The sequence below is a fragment of the Dysidea avara genome, chromosome 7, assembly GCF_963678975.1.
Source record: "Dysidea avara chromosome 7, odDysAvar1.4, whole genome shotgun sequence".
Taxonomy (NCBI): domain Eukaryota; kingdom Metazoa; phylum Porifera; class Demospongiae; order Dictyoceratida; family Dysideidae; genus Dysidea; species Dysidea avara.
In genome coordinates this window covers 26,254,874-26,275,521 of record NC_089278.1, presented here as the reverse complement: position 1 = coordinate 26,275,521, position 20,648 = coordinate 26,254,874, and the positions used below count along the sequence as shown (strand labels likewise).

Genomic DNA, 20,648 nt, shown 5'->3' with positions numbered 1-20,648 from the left:
TGATGCCAAACTCTACAAAATCATCTTCCAACTCTCTGACTTTTTGCACTTACAACAAGACCTAAACCAACTACACACCTGGACCATTGATGGTGATCTTTTGCTCAGTATCAACAAATGTATACATTTAAGCTTCAACAACAAGACTCCCACCTCATACTCAGTCAATGAACACTCTCTCCACAACTGCATTCACATTGTGATCTGGGCTTGTTATTGACTGACAATCTATCTTGGAGAAACCATTATGAACATCTAGCTTCTAAAGCTTAGGACTACTAAGACATGCATTCAGTTGCTGTCATTCTATAAGAGCCAAACACATTCTTTACACTAAACTTGTCAGATCCCAACTTAGTTATTGTTCTCAAATGTGGAATCCCTACCTGATAAAAGATACGGTTATGCTGGAAAGGATTCAGAGACAAGCAACCAAATTTATTTTAAGAGGTTATGATAGTGATTATAAGACTCGTCTGCTCAAGTTGGATTTGCTGCCTCTAATATATATGTTAGACTTTTACGACATCATATTCTTTATCAAAGCACTAAAACAGCCATCAGATCATTTCAATATACTTCATTATGTGACCTTCAGCACCATCAATACCTTCCACCAACAAGCTTGTTCACATCTGTACCAACAACAACTACACAAGAAACTTTTTACTTTAACAGATTACCTAGGTTATGGAATAAACTACCATTCATTGATCTCGATCAGTCACTACCAACTATCAGAACCACCATCTATAATTATTTGCAACAACATTTTCAAAATAGTTTCTTACCTGACATTCCATGCACCTATCATTTTTGTTGTAGATGTACAAACTGCCATAATTTAGGAATAACTAATAATTTCTCAGTGATGTAAGTCTAGCTAACTCTTATTTGTAATTAATTAGTTTTGTAATTAAGTAATTAGTTTCATAATTAAGTAATTAGTTTTGTAATTAAGTAATTTCCTGGCTGCCAGTACAAGTTGTTGGCAGACCATCAATACATACTTGTATTGTAAAGTATTAATAATTATACAGGAGTACTAAGAATAATACGAAATGCGGTAAAATTACGTCATTAATAATGAATGAAATAAATAAATAATGTTTGAGAAAACTACGAGGCCTAGAGACATGAACTAAGCGGAGTGAAGGCACAACTGTATAATAAGTACGCCTGCTCGTGCTGATGACTTTACCATATGTGTAATTCTATATAACGCCCAGCACCACACCCTTGTTTAATTACAGATTTCTTGACGGAGAAGATTAGTAAATGTCCGCGAAGTGACTACAGCAGAGCCAGAGGCCACCTTACACGTAAACAACAACATTACAAGTATGTTTAAATGTTTGTAACTGTGTATTTTGTATGCAGGATATGCGCTCCAGACGTCATGCAGTGAACTACCAGCTGATGACTAGTCTCGGGTAGCCAGACCACTACTTTTCTTTTTGTGTGGACGTTTGGAAAAGTGGGGGCTGGTACACCTGCATTAAGAATTCTGTGTAAAGTTCCACTGCAGTCAGGGTGAATGTTGATTGCTGCTGATTGGCGAAGCCCTAAACTTCTTAGACCTGTTAGCTAAAAAGTGCGGCATATGGTTCTCTTGTGTTGCTGCTATAGGGCATACGTGACGCTTTTGCAGGTCTAAGAAGTTTAGGGCTTCGCCAATCAGCAGCAATCAACATTCACCCTGACTGCAGTGGAACGTTACACAGAATTCTTAATGCAGGTGTACCAGACCCTACTTTTCCAAACACCCACACAAAAAGAAAAGTAGTGGTCTGGCTACGCGAGACTAGCTGATGACCAGTTGGGATACCAGCTGATGCGCTGGTAAACAACCAGCTGGAACAACAAGGTAATGAGTAATGTAATACTTGTACCGGTAGTTGTATTATACATCTTCATCCTTCCTAGCGGCTGGAATTATTTTCCACTCGCTTAACTACTACTACTGTGAGTAATAGCTAAACAAGAAGCCGATGCAGTACTGCATATACAACAATGTGTAACTATCTCCTGTATGTTGTGCATGGCTGTATGCATAATATTATAGACTGTGATCACTGTACCAATGCCACACTGCTGATATACTGGCACATCACCAGTGGCCTCTAGTTACAACAGAGTCTGTTGTGCCATATTGGCTTGATTGGGATCAATTGCTAATTGTGCCTTCACCATGTCCCTTGTTCTGCATAGTCTCACTTCACTGCTGAGTCATCTTCAGAGACACGTCACACCTACAATATAAACTTTCAATATAGCTAACTTAACTTGGTTTTTGTGTAGGTTGTGTTTTAGTATTGTGGTTTTCTGATGCCAGTTAAACTCCCTTGCCTGTGTACGCATGCATATGTATCATTTCCACCGGTACACACACACTGCTCTGAGTGCTGCCTATGGCACTGTTTATACTTTCCCAATGGGTAGGTTGCAACGTTGGTGTATGTACTTGGTTGTATGTGACACGGTCCTAGTAATAATAATAATAATAATAATAACATATTTTTTCACCATAGCCTTCTTGGGGGTCTTTTCAAGCAGCACCAAATTCACCTGACTTATCGTTGCTAAAATTTTTACCATTAACCTACCATCACAGCCATTTCTTGGTTGGATTTCACATCTGTTTTTCACCATAGCCTTTTTGGGGGTTGCACCTTTTTTTATAGCTTGGCTGTTTTGGATTAGATATCACTTTTTTTTATATTTGTATACCCCAAAACAGGCTGGCTCTGGGGCTTTTTTAACCTACCCTTTTTTCTCTACCACAGGAAGAAGAAAAAGATTTAAAGTAGATTTTTAATACTTCAACTATTTCTGATTTTATAAGTTAATATATAATATTTATTACTTGCCAATTATTCCCTACAGGATAACTTGTTTGCAGTTGATCTCTCTACTGGCCATGGGTGACTTTGAAATGTAGCTGAACTCTCTGTAGGTTGATATGCTTGTAGCTGAACTCTCTACATTGTGTCTAGTTTCTAGCTGATCTCTCTATAAGGTGACTTGTTTCTAGCTGATCTCTCTACAGGGTAACTTGTTTACACAGTAGCTGAACTCTCTACAGGGTGGTTTCTTTGTACCTGAACTCTCTACAAGGTGATTTGTTTCTAGCTGATCTCTCTACAGGGTTAATTTGTCTGGCTGATCTCTCTAAAGGGTGATTTGTTCTGGCTTCCACATCGTCAAACTAATTAGTTCATTTCACTGTACTTTCAAACATATCCATTCAAGATTAGACTTGGATATTCTGTACAGCAGGTCAGACCTGGTTGAATCAGATAACTCGACCTGGTTACAACCTTGACACAAAGTAGCAAATATTTCAGGAATTTTTCCCAAAAATTTTCTCTTTTTATGTTTTCCAATGTTCCTGTTATGCTTGCATTATGCTCCTAGGTTAGTAACATTCTTACAATTATCTTGGAGCATTTTAATCAGTGAAAGCTCTTTACTGCAAAGTGACTATTCTATTAGAGAGTATTGATCTAAGGAGCTATGTACAAAGCATTTGAGTGGTTTGCAATTTCCACTGACTAGGGAATATCAATCTAATTTCATGGAATTAAGCTCCATAGTTTGAAATATTGCTAGCATTATGCTGGCAGAGCACTCCAGCCTATTATGCTTTATTTATTGTGCTGGCATATTTGACGCAGGCCTAGCACAGAGCCACATATACATAGCAGTCAGTCTGAGGTTGCATGCACACATTATTAATAATTACAATCTGTTGCTCCTATGTTTCATTACTACCAGCAAAAAGAGACATTACAATTAATAGATATATGATTATGTTGGAAAGACAGCAATGTGCTGATATACATCCAACAATATAAATTGACTACTAAAGTTGTACTCAACTATACATGTTGAAGTTCATTATAACTAGAAGGTGGCAGCTTGTTCCATTCTTTAACAGCTCTGTAGAAAAAAGATTGTTGGTAGTGCAAGGTGGTAATATGAAATGTAATTGATGGAATTGTCTGGTGGTGGAGATCTGTGGCAAAAAATAGTGTGGTATCCTACAATGTCTTTGGACGTCAGCATTTGTACAACACATGCTTGGTGGTAATAATTTTGTGAGTCCTAGTGGTTCTAAGCTCTCCAGAACTAGGAAGTATTTTCGTTGTAGTGCTTCTACTTGTTGGGAATTCAATTAATTCAGCAGTTGAAATTATATTTGTTGATTATGCTAAATCCAAGTAATTATGAATGTTAAATTTGTATGTGTCCTGCTAGTATCTATGTGTAGTGTAGTTATTATTATTTTAGAACTAATGTACTTTTTGTTCTGTATTTGTTTGTGCTTTGCTCTTTAATTTGTGTTTTTGTATTTACATTCAGTTGCTGAAGAATGGATTATGCTGATTATCTATATAGAGGATAAACAAAAAATCAAATCAAATCTATGTGCACCAAGTATAGTGGGCCATACCCTGTGTATGTGTAGAGTTGAGTGAATTCCTTATTTTACTGTCATCACCATGACAAGGGTCTATACATAAACATTAGGAAATGTTGTCACCTGTGTAGTTATTACTCTCAGCAATCACTATGAAAATGATCTTATATGTGTCCACTCTACATAAACATACAGCCTTATAACACTTTAATAGCCTAACAGAACACACTTCATTATTGAATGATTGGTTTTCGTGTTGTGCTCACACTAAACATTTTTGTGCTCACACTGAATATTGAGGCTATCATGGGACTATGCATGTCCTGGTATCTCCAATCTTGTTTCACAATTACAATTATATGTCAGGAACAGATAGCCAGTTCAACTCTCTACGATGTAGAGATACATGATTAAATTTGCATAAAGATTATGTGGACAGCATGATTTTAGACGGGTTATGTATCAGTCCAATTGGCTATCAGTCCAACCATAGCTGCGGTTTGCAGCAGTGCCATATACAAATCATGCTTTGAACTGCCCATGCAGAGTGGTACACTAGTTTTACACAGTAGTACAAATAATTGTCTCACCAAAACTAATGTGTATGCCCATCTGCCCAACCAAAGTGATTGGTTTTTTTTTATTCGCAGCTTTTTTGGTCTGCAGGTTTAAGACCACTTACTGAAATGTTTGCTAGAGTCACACTAGTGCATAGATCTCACCATTTAATGGTTGCAAGGAAGGACAGTTTTCCACACCTAAACCACAATTATAGATTGAGTGCTGGAAAAGGGTTTTCCTCAGTAGCATCTGGGTCATCAGATGCGTCCCATTATATTGTGACTTTACCACTGTAACTAACAGTAAAACAGTGATATAGCTACATCATATACATTTGATCACTCTATAATCTATATGGACTGTTAATAACTTGTTTATATCCTTGCTTGTGGCACTGATGAATGCATAAAAACATGATACCCAGAAAGCACATTTTGATTCAGATTATCATACGGAAATTTGAGTGTTTTGAGGGTAAAAAAAATGAGTGTTGTAAAATTTTGTCTGAGTTAGCTATAATCATACCACATGCATCTACGCAGTGACAGACCCATCAGACTCTTAATATGGGGTAAGGGGGTACGTGTACACTTTGAAGCAATGTATCAAATGTTATTAATCGGTATCTATAGACATTACCATTTAGGGCTAGTTGAAAAGTAGCTATAAAACTGTAACATCACAATAATTATTGGTTACAGAGGTGCTTAGCATATGAAGGTACAGGAATATCAGTTTCAATGCGTATCTCAATAGGATTGAGATAAACTGATTTGGTTCCATTTTACTTAAATACATGTAAATACTTTCATTAGCAGCAAGTAATTTCAGGTAAGGCTCTCCTCCCTGGATCCACTCAGGCCCCTTCACTGCTACATATAATGATCTCTGCTTGCATGCTACTGTACATAAATCGATCCAAAAATAAACAGTGCAAAATTTTAGTGGTAGCAACATATGTATAAAAAGGTATATATGTATGCATGCCTATAAGTAGTAGCTACATACATACAACTATAGAAGTCAAGGACTACAGCAGCTTGCTACATGTGTATATGTACATTGACTTTCTTGACATAACAACTGTTAGCACTGTCATTATGATACACAACCACTATAAGACCTTGCACATCAGGAGCAAGTGACGCTGAAACAACTTTTACAATGGACTGAAAAGGGAGCTGACATGATGATAACAGTCTTAGTTGATCTGAGTACTGTCTTATTTCCATAACAGTTTTGTCACCACAAACTTTAAAGGTAGTCACAATGATAAAGTTACTTTGTACAGAAAGGAAACAATTATCCAGGGAAGGTTCTTTGAAAAGATCATACTCATAGCACATAGTACGTCCACGAATATTGTGACTGTTTTCCTGTGGTGGAATGAAATTAATATTGTCCAAATCAATCTTGACAAGAAGCAAGCCACTATTTTCAAATAACAAACTGCAATAAAGGTAATGTGAAATCACAGCACATGACTGAATCATACACTTTCCATTTCCAAGACTACTTGCCTGTGGACACTTCAACTTTGCCCATTTCCAGTGATTTCCAAATGCTTCTGATGGAAGGAACAGATATACTACAATGTAGTGGCACCGTGATGTTTTCCTCACTGAATGATTTAGAACGCTGACAACTATTACCTCATCTTTATCATTAACCACAGACACAGAGTTTTTGAGATCCAAGCGAGCAATAGAAATTCTAAACATGGATGGTATAATTAGTTTCCAAGAATACGGTTTTGTTTTCTTTTCTAATGGCACTTGGTATAATCCCAGTTTTAAAATCTTAGCTGAATCAACCTCACCACCTAGTATAGTGATTTTTTTAGAATAACAAAACATTGTAGGGCATACATCTTGTTTTCGATTGTTTAAGCATTTTTCATCACTTTCTTGAGGACATCCATCAAATAAACTATATGTTCTGATATGTTCCAGTGTATCATGCACTCTGCTATCGGCTGAACTTTTTTGTGAAGCAAAATGCAAGTGAAGCTTGTCAGCTTGAATCAATGGTAAGAGTTTTGATTGTTGACAAATGCAAGGAATTTCAAAAACTGAATGTATTGTTGGTGGATAACTTAAGTATTCAAATGGTTTCTGCAAATAAAAAGATTGTGACCATGTAAGGTATGCTTGATATAATATCAAGTACCGTATAGAGGGAAACTTTGGCAGGGGAAAACTTTGGCAAATTTTGTGATTTGTTATGAATCCGCCAAAGTTTAACCAGTCAATTACTCGTAGCACCTGAGATTAGCATCTTCATAGCTCCAGATTGAGCTTGAATTCGCCAAAGTTTATTTCGCCAAATGTGATTTAGTTTGCTATTCGCCAAAGTTTACCCCTATCAAAGTTTCCCTCTATACAGTATTGTAGTGTTTAATACTGTAGTGTCGATCTTCCAAATGAGACTGGCTGAGCAAACCTGTAGCTGGTCGTTTTTGCAAATTCTCAACTTTTATTTTATTGCCTCTTTGTTATCTATAGTAACAAGAGGAGTGGACTACCAAATTTCAGTATTTTATGATGAATACTCTTGGAGTTATAGTGCTAGACACTTGGAACCTTGATTTTGTTTGGTAAGGCCATCATTATTTTCCCGTAACTCAATTTTTAATTAATTAGCCGCACACCAAATTTTAATTATTGATCATTTAAATGCCCTCATTTCATGATGGAGGAAGACACATAATGACTGAGTGTCAAGATAAATGCTGTGTATATAAACATAGCAGAAAGGTAACAAAAGGATTGGAGTCCCTCTACTCTTGTTCCACAGGGTGCATAGTCTCTGCACCTTTCAAAATTGACATACTCTAATAGAGCACTCACCTGTATCATGCAAACTAGAGGTTATTCCTTTAAATTACTCATGTCTTGTCAACTATTTTAGTACTAGGGTGATAAATGACTGCATGAAACAATCTTAACAGTAGTAACGTGGAAAATATTTCATATTTTGTAGATAAGTAATTTTACAACTTTAGATTTACGTTTCATAGCTAATTTGTTTCTTTTTTACTTATTATAAGCATACATAGTTAACTTTTCTTGTGCTTGTTGTATATGTATGTATGTATGTGTACAACCTTTTCAGCCTCAACCCTGAATCTAGCCATTTAAAAAAATTTAAAAAAAAGTAGGGGTTGATATAATATACAGTTAATATGCATGCTACAAAAGTACGGAAACAAGCTTTAGAATGTTACAGCTGAAATGAGAAATGATCCAGCAGTAAAAAGCAAGGAAACAAGATTAAACGACTACTTGCTAAAATGAGGCACACTTTAATGCCTACTTTCGGCTAGCATCTTGAAATGAGATCATCAAATTAGCTAGCCAAAAGTAGGGATTAAAGTGTGTCTCATTTTAGCAAGTAATCGTCTAATCTTGTTTCCTTGCTTTTTACTGTTGGATCATTTCTTATTTCAGCTGTAACATTTTAAAGCTTGTTTCCGTACTTTTTGTAGCGTGTATATTCACTGTATATTATATCAACCCCTACTTCCTTTAAAAAAATTAAATTTTTTAAATAGCTAGTTTGTTAACTTTTTTTGTCTAGCTAGCTAGCTATATTATACTCTTTCTGTTTTCCACATAGTATAAATATTACTTGAAGCAGCTCTTTTACCTTCGTATGTAATAAGTGCCTCTAAAATAATTATCATTTTGTCTTTTAAACCTGTTACAGCAACTGTTTAAGGCTTCAGGTGCATTTCTAATGGCCTAAATGTTGATGATTTTACAGTAAAACATTGCTGGAGAGCCCACCAATATAAGAGTGAAACCCTCACTTTTAGAAGTCCGGATCCCGAGGTGGATCCACCCCTCAAAGACATTATTAGCTAGCTACCTCACAAAAAAGCTTAACTGGTAATTAAGACTATATAAAACCATTAATAAATGCTAGGGACAACTCCTTGGGTACTACACCCTTTCAACCTCATCTTACGCACACGTATTCACACTTTGTTAAAATCACGTGTTTGGGTTGTGGCACATGCCGCAACTATTAAGTTCCACAATTTCGAGAAGAACAAAGAAATGAATGGATGATGAAACTAAATAGCATGGTGCAGCGGACAGAACGTAATTGGAACAGCAGATTCGTGAATCTGCCATCTTACCTTGGCTGTCTGAAATTTCTGGAGCCATACACCTAATGCTTCCAGGTCTTACAGCAAGCATTAGGTGTGCTGCAGTTACTTTAATTGGATATTAATGTATAGCACCAAAGCATCAACTCTTTTTAGTAAATCCAAAAATGGTCCTTATTAGACAAGTTGACTTTAAATTACAGATCTGACCTGATCACCATGTGTCCATAAACATATCATGTGAATGTTGTACCATCTCTTCAGAAATACTTTCTTTATTAAGTTGAATCCCACTGTACTGGAGTTAGCCCTATTTAAGTTGTGTATGTAGTTGCATAGGTACACACAACAAGACTCCTCAAAGGGATACTTGGGCACCTTGATAAGCAGGATGCCTGTTTGTATTCCCACTCTAGTCGGTGGCGGATCACGTGTCCCTCTTCCTCTCCAAAAAATCATACAAAAGATTGAGATACTCCAAAATGGCAGTCAGTCAATTACTCTAACCTCCATGGTAATTGCAACTTGCATCAGTAGCACTAACCCATGGACATATGTACACTTAGCTATATGGCCTGCTAGAAATTTAAATGTATTTGGTCCTTTGCATGTCATTCTATACAACAACTTACTTTGGGTTTGTAACTGAACTTGTGACTGCATGATCCCTACAGCTCTTGATCAATGCAGACTACTTAGAAAGCATGATTTATTAGATAATTGTGCTTAAAACTACCCTACATCATAGTTTTCAGTCATAAGATACCTGTAGCTTCCAGGGTTCTGTGCTTCTGCTTTATATAGCTACCTACTATGCTGGTCATGGTGCACCCCTCTTGCCAAACCCTGGATCCACCCCTGCTAATGGTGCACATATATTTGGACCAAGATGCTTATGTAGTTTCTTTAATATGAGCACTGTATTATAGTCCTAGCAATGCAGGGGTTTTACTGTATACATGCATTACTTGCACCTCGATGCGCGAAATTAATTGCTGAATTACTTTACACTCATGACCACTTTGAAGATCAAATCATAAATTCATGCACATACTCACGCAGGATGTAAACATGTTGACCATGTTTTCTTATGCATTTGCCGGGGCTGATCTTCAAAGCATGAATGCAGCAAAATACTTTGAAAACCATTTATTACTTACAGTACTAGAAATCTCACATTGAGGTACAAGCAAGTGTTCATAATAAAAAAACTCTTGGTGCAAGTAATGTATCTACTGTATACAGTGTAACTCTTCTATTCCCTGGACCATTGATAAAGTGAGAAACCAGACTTGTCTTGGGTCCAAACGTACGTACAATTATAAAGTGAGATTAAGAAAACGTATCCTGGCTATCAAGGTGTCTGGGTATCCTTTTTGAGGAGGTCTGTTGTGCCTATGTAGCCATATATGTAACTTGAATAGTGTGGAGTGGGGCTGTGTATGCAAGTACACTATGGCAGGATATGACTTAATAAAGTATTTCTGAAGAGATGGTACAACATTCACGTGTTTGTGGATGCATGGTGATCTCATTTTAAAGTCCACTTGTCTAATAAGGACCATTTTTTGGATTTGCTAGAAAGGGTTGATGCTTTGGTGCTATCCATTAATATATGTATAAATTTACATCACATAAATGGTCTTTCAATACAGGTGGTCACTAATACAGGTTGCACTGTACCTAGACACCTTCACTCTGTAAGACAAACTTGGCATGGCCTTGTTGCGAGTGATTATTGGAGTTGTACACTCCCATACAGTAATAATAGACTACAAAATTCCACTGCATACCACAACATAATTCATTATATCTCTTGAGCCCATTGTGGTCCCACCACAAAAAATTTATCAAACGTAGACCATGACCCAATCAATATTCAAAAAAACATTCGAAGAGTTTCAAGGAGCATTTTTCAAAATATAAAGGATTAAAGTTTTCAATACAGTACTTTTGACCCATAATTGAGTAAATCAACAGTCTTCCATCAGTGAAAAATGCGTTTAAAAATATTTACACAGTGCGAAGTTACGGTTGATTTTGTAGCTAGAGATGGACCAATTTTTCATGAAATATTCAGTGGTCATAAATCAGAAACTATGAGGTGTATTGAGCTAAACATTTGCATGAGTGATGAGCACCACAGGTACTACAAACACACCAAGTTTTGTCAAAATCCAAGAGGTGACCCTAAATTCCTGGTTGATTTGGCATGGAATGACCCTTACGTGTGTTTTCTTGTACCTTGTAATTGTCCAGTCAGCATGTTATAATTCTCCCAACAATTTAAGCCTGTTACCAGCTGATACACAACACAACAAAACCAAGCCTGCCTTAATTTTGTCATAAAAATTTTGTTTGACAGTTGGTCATTATCCTGTAACCCTAAATAGAGCAATCACCTCCCACCCACATAATATTTTGCTACCTTATGTAACAGGAAACAAGTACAGTGGAACCTGTCTAAAGCGGTCACCTTTGGGCCAGAAATATTTGGCCTTTATAGAGAGGTGGCTGCCTAACTCAATATCCTCTATAAAGCAGCCATAGGCAACAAACCAAGGTTTGGCCTTTATACAAAGGTTCCTGGGATTATAGCTATCCTCACGCATGCCTACATTTCAATCCATTACTTACACAGCTAAAAGGCATAAACAAAGTAGCAGAAAGGATGACCAACAAGAGCCAGAAGATACTGTATGGAGACATTATCACTAGGCTGCCTTGCTACAAAGCCAGTGAAGGAAAAGCCATAGTTTAACTTTTATTTTAGACTAGAAAGACAGTTAGCTGGTAACTAATTAAGGAAGTTGTGAGGACTGATGAAGAAAGTTTCCGGAGTGAGAGGATGGAGCAGGGACACACGTGAGCCGCCACGAGGCAGATGGACGTACTTTTTTGTGTGTATCTGTAATTGTCTCAATAGTTGTTGTATTTTGCAGTGATTATATGGTAAAGATACTTGTTGTGATATATTAAACTCGAAGGCCGCTGAGAGTAAGAGCGACCGTACAAATTGAGGTGAAATTTATATAGAATCACGCGAAGAGATAAAGCCATGGAGTAGTTATAAGCTTACCTATACAGAACACAACTATGAGTATAAACTGTTATACTAGTTTACTCACCATCATGGCTGTTGCTGGCCGCTTTGACATTTGTGAGAGGCTTTTTGTATAATGAAGTGCTATTTGGGGCTTCAAAAGCTGGCTGTTATACATGCTATAGAGGTGACCGCTTAATGCAAACTATTTCTGTACAAACTGATTGGGAATTGGTCGGGGCCATAGTCACATGGCCGTTATGCTGAGGTGACCACCCAACTCAGGTGACCGTTAAGACAGGTTCCACTGTACTATAATAATGATGGCCTAACAACATGGTGAATAAATTTCAGGCGCCTAATTAATCAATCATAACTCGTGAGTGAAATGAGCTATGAAGATGAGACTTGGCATCACCATGAACTGGCAGATGTATCAAGGGGCATGGCTCATGAAAGAAGCTGGGTTGCATCAGGACTTGACTATGACGCGTTTATACACTACTGTACTGTCCAACTAATTAATTTGCTTTGCACGTGATGCAATCTGGGTAACACCCGGATAATTTTTAAAGTGGGTCAGACCAGGACAAAATGTGACCCAGATGACCCAACCCGGTTTCAACGCTGGTTCATACAATTAAAGGCACATGAGTTATGGGTGATTATTTTACAATGGGGTAGAAATAAAGTTTACTGTTGTCATTCTATATATTAAATTGCTGAAATGGTATGCAGATGGAGGAATATAAGAAAAGAACTGCCCACTTTATATCGGGAATGTCATATGGACCTTATCCGCAATGACGTCAAAGCACAAATTGCTGGCTGATAGTGTGGACACTTTTGTACAAAGGGTATTGGGAGAGATGGCAGTTTGCTATGTTAACGTTTACATACTGCAGCAAGGGGTAAGGTGAGGCATACATACTTAATTACAAGACAAATGCACGTGATTTTGCATCAATACCAAAACTTAAGTCTGGTTTCGTCTGGGGGACTATTTCGCATTGCCATATCACGCTAACTAGTCTCTTACCTTTATTATCCAATAGTTTCATGTCGTGAAATCCACAAACAAAACTCATTTTAGTGATAACGTATGAAGTGCCCACACTATACACGGCCATTTTGTCAATTATGACATCATTGCAGATAAAGTCCATTACGTATGCGCAAAGCTGCCACACCCACTTGCAGGAAACACACCTTGCTTTCTTCAAACTTACGTGGAATCATGCCCACTGACTAACATCGTTAGTATAGACACCCTCATGCTCAACGCGCTAGTTGGCACTCATATCATAGCTCTCAGAGCATGCCTCAATTTTAATTAATCCGGGTCTGACCCGGATTGCTATCTGGGTCAGTAGGTCATCCAGGTCAGCAGTAGTGACTCGGTTTCAATGCTGGAATGAACACAAAACAACTCTTCATGAACAGGAGATGTACAAGTTGTTGAGCTTTGTTTCACTGCATAATGAAGCAATTAAAATGTGCATGATTTTTTTATGTGGCACGCATATTTTTACCCTTATAGCAAAATAGTGCAAAAACAACCAGTCTTCATTCAGCTGGTCACAAATAGTCTCTCCAAAAATCTGTCATTAGAAATCATTAAATCATTATGAAAGATAACAGTTCCAATAGATGTTAAATAAAATGTTTTATATTATTGGGTTCATATGTCAAGTATAAAAGGAGATTATTTACACTGCAGTTATTGCTATCTATACCAAAACAGCCAAGTTGTGAAAAAGGGTGCAGCCCCAATAAAACTAGGATTGTGAAATCAAAGGTGATGATTTTGGTATAGATATCATTTGCTTTTGCAACTGCAAGGCCCAAAGGCATAGGCTGGCTCTGGTACTTTCTCTCTACTTGTCTTTTTCTTTAGTACAGGTATATATACAACAAAACCTTTTATTTGCATATGTGACTAATTTGCATTATTTTTCCTGGACACATGCAGTATCGCGTATATTGTGTGGCACTTCATTGAGCATTATGAGAATGTTATTACTGGATAGAGAAAAAACAGTAGAGGGCTGGAAGTTCCTTGTGTTCATCGTTTCCGTGCCTGTAAAAATATGGTCAAAAACACTGTGGAAACGCGTCACACAGGAAGTTCTCTAGACTCTCTGTTTATATAACAAGCTACTTTACAGTAATTGTGTGTGTATTACTTGTGAAATTACAACAAGGAATAATGAGATTACACTATGTAAGGAAAATTAGGAATTTAAGTTGGATTAGAGATCAAAGAAAAAGTAGTGGTAGAAAGGAATGGCTAAAAGTAGTGAAATAAGAAAGGTTCCCTTGCTCAAAAGCTATTTTCAAAGTGTCATTGGCTCAAGCATTAAATGTTGAAATACTTTAATAATTCAACAGTCAACACTTTTATAGAGCAGACATGTAATGCAATTGGTAACTGCTCCCATGCTCTTCTTCCTTTAAATTTGTCTTCTTCAGAATAAGAGTACATAATAATAGAGTAGGGAGGAGAGTGTCTAACTTCAGTGGATTCACCAAACTCACTGCGCTCAGACCTTGCGCAATCAACTATAGCCACCAAAGGTGACAAATAGCTTGCTCTATGAAGGAGGTTGTAGCACTTCTACTGCTTCAATTAGGAAATATCAACAGTCTTCTGTTCACTTAAAGGCATTGATTTATTACCAGAAGTTTTATGGATTGAAGTAGGAGGGTTTGAGCTCAGTGTGTTTGTATGGATTATATTGAGAGTTAGACACTCTCCTCCCTATTCTATTATTATGTACTCTTGTTCAGAATAATTGTACTCATGCAATGTGGCTCTTCCTGGTACCCCTTCTTTAAAGTAGTCCAATGCTTCTACTCAGGCTTAGCTAATTGAGGGATAGTCTTAATGGTAATATTCAGCAGCTAAAACACACAGCAGCAAATTACAATAAAAGGATCAGTCTACTCTATTCAAAATCATGACATAGTTAGTGTTCCATCATAGTTCATGATAGTTGCATCATATCAAGAATTTGTAAGTAAGCATTATGCAGATCTCTTAGTAATTTACACTCACTAGCAATAATCTGTTTTGAAACATACTATGCACTTTCATTGCACACTGGATTATACATGGATCTGTGTGTATCTTGTTTCATTACTTTAATTTCAAACATCAGAAGGCTCAATCTATGGCAGCATTCTCATTTACATGAGATTCTGAATCCTAAGCTGCTTTTGGCTCCTGAGGAACTCGCTTAAATTAAACTGATAACTAATTGTGTATCAAATTCACGTACCATCTGGTTTGTGATTCTTTTCTGCATTAAACAGAGTTTTGGTATTGGGTTTTTGACTCCTTACTACACAAATTGTAATAGGCTCTTTGCAGGTAACTAGTGGGATAGTAATTAATAAATCTGGCTGTAGCTACAAACCCTATCATTGATATGTGATGTGAGACAGGTTGAAACCAGGTCAGTACTGGTGAACCTGATGATCACCAGATAGCAGTCCAGAATAGACCCGGATTAATTAAAACTGAGGATTGCACCATAGATATACGACTCTTAATAGGGATCGGAAATGATGTTACACACTTAAAATAGCCATGTTTCTAATGGGCTTGTGGTTCCTGTAATTTGCACTGCATGCTAAATCTATTGGGCATTGATGGAGTTTTGTACATTTTGCGAGAGGGGTTAGAACCTGTAGCAAAGTGCATCACTGTACTACTAGCTTTGTTCAACTGCTTGGGCATTAGATTAATGCTTGAAAGACAAACAACTTCATTAGACAACAACCATGCAAAATTACAAGAACAGAAACATGAGGGTATTACAGCACTGAGCAAAGGTGTAACTAAGGAAATATGCAACGTTTAAACCAGGGGTGTGGCTTACAAGCCATTCTTTCAATTCTAATGACCCATAGAATGCTAAAAAGCCACATATTGTTGATACAAGGATGTGTGTGCAGAGGCTACAGGAACAGAAACATACCTTGGTGTAGAAGCAATACCAAAACGGCACAATATAACAAGTTTCTTCTGTGGAAAAGGCCACTCAGTGGCTTCTACCAAAGCAGCTTGTATCACTCGACTTTACAGAACTTTAATATTATACAAATCCTATACGGTAAGAAGAAATAATATTATTATTAGTCTTTTCATGCTCTTCAAAGCGGTAGCAAGCAAAACGCACCTCGTATCTAACCAGTGATGTCAAATGTACGGGTAGAAAACCGGGCGTCTGATGCCGTTTCCAATCTCACTAACACTTACAATGTACTACATTTTATTGATAAGGACATCAATATCACAAGGTCACTGGTTCGACGGATGCTGGATGATGCCTCGAAGGTTTGTATGACTGCATCCCAGAGGATTTTTATGGCAAGGGATTGCCGAGAGTGGTTGTGATAATGTACTTGTAATTTAATATTTTTGTTTTGTTTTGTAATTGTTGTTTTTGTTTGTAATTGTAATTACTTTTCTCCCTTGCCATGCCCACGTTGGTATCACTTGATCACCAGCCTTGTGGTCGCATGTGACCGAGGGTTACTGAATTTGTAAATGTATATACATGTCTCATTTATTATGATGGTTTCAACAGAGTCATATATCTATGACTGCACCAAGAGTTATATTATGGGGTGCCCAGTAGTGTAGTATGAGGTAGCCATACAATAACTGAACAGGTAAATTTTATATTAACCATCAGTCAGTAGGCATGGTTCAACATAAGTTTATGGACAGCAAAACACATTTCCTCTATTAGTGGGTGTGGCTTCATACAAACTTCAACACTTCCTACTGGTAAATTAGCATGACAGTATTCCATATTCCTGATAAATGGATGTGGCTCACTCAAGAATATAGGACTCATGCACAATAACAATAATATTCATTAGTGGGCATGACTCTACAAAGCCTGCCATCAGCTGGATTAGTGCATACCTACAGACTGTGTAATATACCTTAATGAGCATGGTTCCATGTATGTCTACAGATAATCCCAATAGGCATGGCTCACTAAAGCTGTGCTGCAAAAGGACTAGACTATAACATGTTACCCACTTTCATGTCATCAAACTAATCAATTGATTTCACACGTGATCCAACCTGGATATTCATATAAAAGCAGGCCAGACCCAGACAAAATTATACCCAGTTGACTTGGATGATTTGATCCAATTAAAAATCTCAATGTAAGACTAAGCTCTAATATAATTATTATTTATAAAATTAATGGCTCAGTTTCATGAAGTGGCTGCAAGATCTTTATAATTGTTATGATGAAGAGGGTGAAGTCGAGCATATCAATGGTTCTACCTGCTTACATGTTACATACGTACTTGAGCTATTTAAAGGCCAAGTTAATTATGGGTTTTGTTTTACACCAGAGGTGCATGAAAGCTGTGACTTATAGCTGTTTGAGAGGCTATACACCATTGATATACTCAACTTCATCCTCTTCATACATTCCAGGTGGCATGCAACCACTTTGTAATCTGAGACATTCATAAAGAGTCAAGAGATTACAATAATAAACTGGCTACTCCCTTATAACAAATGTTTCAGAAGTGCTGTGATAGCTATTAGATCATGCAATGGTGGGTGCTAATGGTTACCATTTTGATGTGGTTTCTATTGTGCAAGACAAGCAATTAGGCTTCCAAAATTACATGTGTTGTAATGTGAATTACTCAGCATTTTCATTGCAAAGTAAGCAGGAAGTTTGAATTTATAATTTTGTAGAACTTAGTATATAAGCAGACGTATCAAAGGACAAGCCCTATATAGGTAAGGTCAAGATAGTGTGTAGTGTTTTATCTTAATTAATGAACTGGACAACCACACTATGTGACTTCATAGCTAATTTTATGGCATTAAGGTGTGAACAATTTAATATCAACAGCCCCCAGGACAGTTGCTATAAATAGTACAATTAGTATAATTATGTGTATAACAAGTACAAGGAAGAAGACCAGCTGTCATGCATGTCACTGATGTAAGCACATTTGTCACTATATGCTCTATAAATTAGTCAAAGTTCCTGCATTTTGAAACACATAGTAATCGCACTCAGCTTCACCTGTGAATTTCATGCACTTTTCTGAATGCACAGAAAATAATAGTATGCAAGGGGTACTATCAACCTTAGGTGATTCAATAATTGTAGTTACACGTACATGATGAACAGTGTTGAAAACCAAATTCATCACTTAGTTAGTTGTAGGCTAATTATTATACGGATTTGTAAACAGGTTACTACTACTGACCGGGATGACCCACTGACCTGGATAGCAATCAGGGTCAGACCTGGATTTGACTTGGATTGAACTTGGATTGAGGTGTGCAACAAGAGACTAAGTGTAGGTTATTGCACAAATCCATGTATCTTCGCTATTTTAGAGACCTGAGGAATGGCACAATAATTACTGAGGGCGAAGCCCAAGGTGATTATGTACCATTCCAAACGTCCTTAAAATAGTGAAGATATTGTGGATTTGGGCAATAACCAATTTAGACTATGGCTCATGCGGCTCTGGTCACTGCAAATAATGGCGGCTTCCTGATCAAATTAGTGTTACAACAACTCACTGGTAGGCTTCCTAGATGATGGCTGTTGTGACTGGAATCCAGCAAAACACGTGACACATGTGACAAAACTTTTTGTCACATGTATCTAACCAGTTTAGATACTTACCCGCAGGTATCTATTGGATTTTAAATACCTCACTAATGACCAAACTTCAAAGCATACTATGCGTACCATAGTCTAATACATTTTGGGTATTCCTTTAGTTTGTAAATGGAAAAACTTTATGATAATCAGTCAGTGGGTGCGATTCACAGTTTATAGACAGCAAAACACTTTTCCCATAATGGGTATGGCTTCATGTACATGAAGACATACAGTTGTATTCATCTATATGAAGCTTGTACATATATAGTCAAAAGTGAGTATCTACATTATGTACCTAGACAGACTTTTGGAATGGAATAATCATTGTCTCAGGTACCACTCCTCAGGTCTCTTAATTATAGATACTTAGCTAGGTATGTGCAATTATAAATATTTGACTCCCTGTTTTACAGGCTCATTGTAGCCTCCTTGCAGATCCTAGAGGAATAGTTACACAGTATCGGGTGGACTATAGTAATCAACAGGGTTACATTTTGTCAGGGTCTGACCTGCTTTACAGAATATCCAAGATTGGATGTGACATTATAATTTTAGTCACAGAAATAATAGCTAGGATTATAGCCAAATGTCCCAAACTACAATTTCAACTAATAAACATACAGACAGATGATTCTCTGTTCAAATTTTCAGCTTGAGATGGTGATTCTTGACAATAAGTATAATCACTTATGTATACAAATTACTTACAGTACTTACTGCATTCTGGACTTCCTTACCTTTTTTGCTAGGGGTGGCAGTGATAATACATCACAATCCCCTGAGTATTGTACCTTCTCCTTTCGTTTACGTGTTGCATTCTCGAGTTTAGGAAAATTAACAGTGAGCCTCTCATAATCACTGTCACAATCATCACTGTGTTGTTTGGATTGAGTTTTACCCTTTGGTGAATTACTGAGATATTGAGTACCTATTGCTGGAAGATTATCAAGACTATCCTTCTTGTACACACCACTACTTTCTGGGCTATAAGCACTAGGAGAGGAATTTGTAGTGGACAGCTGACAGCTTACAAGACTGCTTTTTTCTGAATTGTTGCTTGAGTTTCCAGTGGATACTGTGTGGTACCATAACGATATACCTTTTCCAGTGATTGATAAATGGTGTTTTTCTACTTTTTTCTCTAAATTTTTAGCACCTTTGTCAATTTCAGCTTGAAATGTAGCAAACTGTTCAGAAAGAGTGTCCATAAGTGATTCAAAATGTTGACTTATGGCTAGTGTCAACTGAGAGGGACTGGTATCTTGGCTGGCAACAACAGTGTGAGCTGATGTTGCTGAGCTTGCAGAATGTGATGAAGAGTTACTAAGAAGTGAAACAGTGCTAACACACTCTTCTTGTCTTAACAGCCGAGTCTCATGATCAGAATCATAGTGTACTACTGGTTCAACGGTACTGCTGGCTTTTTCAACAACTGTGGGGCAAAATTTTTCAGCTTTAGCCAATTTAGAACACAATGATCTGTGACCTGGATGTTTTTTTTCTTCGTTGAGAGCTTCTAGAAACAGCGAAAACGCCCTAGCACCTTTAGTTTTAAGTATATGGTAAAATTCATTGTTCTTCTCTTCTCTGGACGCTGTGTCATTTTTTAGCTGCTCGTGCTCGTCCTTAGTAAGCAGCTTTTTCTTTACAAGATACGGTAACAGGAGCGAAATATCCAGTTTCTTTTTTATGACATCATAAAAGTCTGAGAGTATTTTGTCGTGTCGTTTCTCCATCTCTAAAGCTTACATACATCTGTTGTGGTGGGTGTAGTATCTATGCATATATTAAGTGCTGATGACACCTTTGTGACGTCATTGTATAACCCCACTCGAG

At 37.2% G+C, this 20,648-nt stretch overlaps 1 protein-coding gene across 1 annotated transcript; it reads right to left on the bottom strand.

Moving 5' to 3' along the window:
* Positions 1–5,875: 5,875 nt before the first annotated feature.
* LOC136261913 (uncharacterized) lies at positions 5,876–20,566 on the bottom strand. Its single transcript, XM_066056007.1, has 2 exons — positions 19,550–20,566; positions 5,876–7,098 (listed from the first exon to the last, which is right to left on the bottom strand). The coding sequence occupies exons 1-2, from the start codon at positions 20,546–20,548 to the stop codon at positions 6,028–6,030; spliced, it is 2,070 nt and encodes a 689-aa protein (XP_065912079.1). The 5' UTR covers positions 20,549–20,566; the 3' UTR covers positions 5,876–6,027.
* Between the last annotated feature and the right edge of the window lie 82 nt (positions 20,567–20,648).